A 3910-nucleotide genomic window follows, 5' to 3' on the forward strand; every position below is an offset into this window, starting at 1 on the left:
TGAAAAGTCCAAATGTGAAATATAATGCAGATTTACACATGTTTGTGACAACTAAAAAACAGTTCAAGAATCAGTTTTTTTTTTACTTTGGAATTGTATTTTGTAACATACATAACAAGCTGCAATTGGAAATGTATGGTGAAATCCGAGAGGATGACAATGGGCATTTTGGCACCTGCTTTTTTTAAACTAACAAGGAAATAAAAGCAAAAGCAAAGGAGAGACAACACTAACCAGCTGATCTTTTATTGCAGTTCAAAACAGAAGTGAAATGTAGCGTATGTGTGTTACAACATTTGGTGGTCATTCATCATCTTTGACTCTGATCCTGAATATTTCAGAACTAAATTTAAATAAGAAATCCAATGGTTAAGGGAAGATATTAATGTGGAAAGATCGCAGGAAAGCAAGATGAGCTGAATATTGACGGTAGAGTTTACAGTAAAGCGTCAATGAAGAAGAAGCATGGTAGGATAATGGATAGCATAACCTATTGTGTGTTCTGTAACACATTTAGCCTGCCCACTCAGTGGCAGTGAAAGTTATTTTTCTGCTCTGCTTTGTAGTGTTGACTTTCCTCACTGCTGTCCAATAACACTCTTTATCCAGGGCACGTACGCCGAGATCTTCATGAAAACGGCATATCTCTCCACTGCGCAGCTCTTGTCAAACGAGAGAACTCCAGCCACGTACACTTTCCCATCTTTAGGATCCTGCACAGCAAAGGCTCCTCCAGCGTCTCCAATGCACACGTCCTCCCGAAAGCTGGTGGCCTCCGTGCAGAACATGTTATCATCTACGATCGGAGTGCTGCTCACCACTTGGCCACCAGAGCTGTAGGTTTCCTTACACATGGTGTGGTTTGCCACAGTTAATGTCAGGGTCTTCAGCAGCCTAGAGTACTGAAGGAGAGCATTCCTGCCCCAGCCAGACACATCACCCTGAGTGCCCATCAGGGCATAATCCTTTTCTGGCAGGGAGAGGGGCTTCACGTTACCATCCAAAAACAAATCCTCCTTCAGCCTGATCAGAGCCAGATCATTCTCCCAGTCAGAGGTGTTCTGGAAATTGGGATGCAGGAACACCTGTATTAAAAAAATAATTTGATTAATTAGCCTTTTCTTTCTCTAAGCATGTGCTACAGGGACAGCCGAGGTTATCCGAATTCAAGTGGGTTACTTGTCTTTAACTCTCTGAAACATTTTCACACATTGTGCTCCCACCTCTTGATTTTTTTTAACCACATTTGATCAGCTGAAAGGAAGTTGTAATGATAATTGTCTCGGAAATACAGTCTAAATCCAGATTTGCAGAAAGAGATCTTTTTTGATCTGTGTTTAAGACAGGTCTGGATAAAGAGATAAATGTCTTGTGAGTTCCTCTTCAAATCAAATCAAGGTGGTAGAGTTTTGGAAACAAAATATTTTTTCCTGTGCTATTAACCTAATTACCATATTCACTCTGCTTTCTGTTAGGATTTTAATACGTCATTATGAATAATGTAGCGCATTGTTTTTAGATACTGCTTCTGCTTGTCTCTTTCTTTGAGCACCTTTGGAACAAAGGTAAAGTGAGATGTTCACTTGGCTGCACAAGGCTGTCAGTGCTGTCTCAGTCTGTCTCTCTGACGGTCAGCTGACAGATGATTCCGATTTGATTCAAAATCGTTGAAGGCAAAATCGTTTTGGAAAAACCTAAACCACACGGAAACCTGGCCTGCCAGTTTCACATTGTGAACAGATACAGGGCAATAAACCAGAATAATACTTAATACTGGCTCTGATGAAGAATTTCAAAACTGCAATCTCATTCTTGTTCTCTTCCATTTCAGGACTCGTAACGGTCCAGACAACAGAGCAAGCACAAGGCAAGCTGGAGTGCTCTGTTTTTGATTCATTCTTTTAAAACCACTTTCACACATTCCCTCTGAAATTTTGCAAGTCACTTTTTGGGTTTGAAAAGAATGAACAGATTCTCTACAAATAGCACACTTGCTGAACCTGCTGTTTGGAGAAGGCTGTGATCTTACTGTCTTGTTCATTTACTGTTTTTGAGTTTTTTTACTGTTAAAATTCCTTATTGCATTTTTTGTTTCTTTTTGCATCAAGGCGAGGTTCCGAGGCTCTGCAGAGCTTGGTTAATGTGTGTTATTGAAACCGGCCAGCCCGAGGGGTTCAGCTGGAAGGTGTTGACTCACCTGGTCCACCTTGACCTCGTTGAAAGTTTCCTCTCTCTCCCTGAGGTCAGTGATGCTCAGGTACACCTTAGGAATGGCTGGAGCCTGATACAGGGTGGCGTTGCGACTGGCGTTAGTGAAGAGGTTCCTGCCAGCGGTGAGCACCCAGCGCTTGCCAATCAGCGTCCCCCCTCCAATTATCTTGTCCCCCAGGGTGACAAGAGTCTGCCAGGGGACGCGGCGTGCAAGCAAACCTCCCACCATACGCCGAGAGCGGAAGAGAGCCTGGTGTCTCTGCTCTGAAGAATACAACATATTTAGCACAAGCTAGCACGCCTTTCGTCAGGTCCCATTGCTTTTCAGACAGTAAAGAAACAAAGCATTTTATTCATTTTCATGTGTATTGTTAGGTAAGAACTGGTGTTCAATTGTTCCTAAGGTAATTGCAGTACACGCTATGTGCTACAGTTGAACTGTACAACAAAAGACAAAATGCTGCTTTTGAACAGAACATGATACTCAAATGCTGCATCATGCTAATAAGAAGCTGTCTCTGCTTCTGTTTATTGGCAGCACCACTGTAAGAGGAGTGGAGACAAAGGAAGATATCCAGTTACAGTCTGTAAAGAGCTTAATGCACTTGAATTCACAAATCTCTTCGTGCAGGGCTTTGCAATAGAAAAAACACCCCAGAGATTCTTATTGATTTACTGTAACTAGAGCAAAATTTAAAAAGTGCCTGTTCAAAGTTCAGCATAATCCTGCAGTTCAGGAAAAGGCAAAAACCTCTCATCACCCACACGTATGACACAGTCTATTTGGGACCATGATAGCTTTTGCATTTTCTTAGTTGACAGACTAGGTTATGGCTCAAAACTAATTACCTTGAATGTCAGGTTTATCTGCGAGACAGAGACCCAAAACCATCAGCAGAGCTGGCAGGGATGATGACCTGTAGGAAAGCAATTCAATCATGTTTCATAGACACTCACTCAGATAAACACTTTGTCACTAATTTGTCCTGAGCATTATAAGGAAACGAAGAATCTTAAGCGGACGTGCTGCAAATGTGAAATCACTGTCATATTTCCATAATAATCTCTCAAGCAAACATTGTACATATACAGTACCAAGATGGACTACTCCTGTATCAACACCAACGTAGTACTTGGAAATCACTTTAGTTATGTGCACTTAATGGTCCTATTCTGACGGTATTTTCTGATACAGAAAAATCTGATTCTCAGGACAGATTGAATTGTTTTCGTTCTTCTCGCACAAAACAAGAATAAGAAAACATTTCACATTGTTATTCATTTTAAAATATTTTTGAAAGCTTTGTTAAAACTGCTGCAGGCAAATGTAAATGTTATTGACCATACACTATAGAGTTTGTCATATTCAGATGGCAAATGTTATATAACTTCCATAGACAAACCAAAAACGTTAATGTTTTAAGATTTTAGTGTTTCAAATTGAATAGTATTTTTTTCTGTAAATACCTGGTTAAAATTGCTACAGGCCTGTTTGGAAATAACATTTTGATAACTGGTTTAGAAAATAAATCATTTGTACATACCACATTTTGTGAGCCTTTGTAGATATTAAAGTGCCTCGTTGTGTTCTGAAGAAGTGTCCTCTTAACAACAGGGAAATGACTTTTATACCTGCAGGGTTACAACACACTCTTAGTATTGCACATCCAGGATATTTACAGGACAAGAACAGAAGACC

At 40.4% G+C, this 3910-nt stretch overlaps 1 protein-coding gene across 1 annotated transcript; it reads right to left on the reverse strand.

Annotated features, from left to right (window-relative positions):
• Positions 1–230: 230 nt before the first annotated feature.
• Positions 231–3910, reverse strand: hp (haptoglobin). Its single transcript, XM_088613856.1, has 4 exons — positions 3756–3910; positions 3061–3128; positions 2198–2475; positions 231–1085 (listed from the first exon to the last, which is right to left on the reverse strand). Exons 1-4 carry the CDS (start codon positions 3758–3760, stop codon positions 579–581), a joined length of 858 nt encoding a protein of 285 aa, XP_088469982.1. The 5' UTR covers positions 3761–3910; the 3' UTR covers positions 231–578.

Source organism: Lepisosteus platostomus, chromosome 20, assembly GCF_059453375.1.
Source record: "Lepisosteus platostomus isolate fLepPlt1 chromosome 20, fLepPlt1.hap1, whole genome shotgun sequence".
In the NCBI taxonomy this organism is placed as follows: Eukaryota; Metazoa; Chordata; class Actinopteri; order Semionotiformes; family Lepisosteidae; genus Lepisosteus; species Lepisosteus platostomus.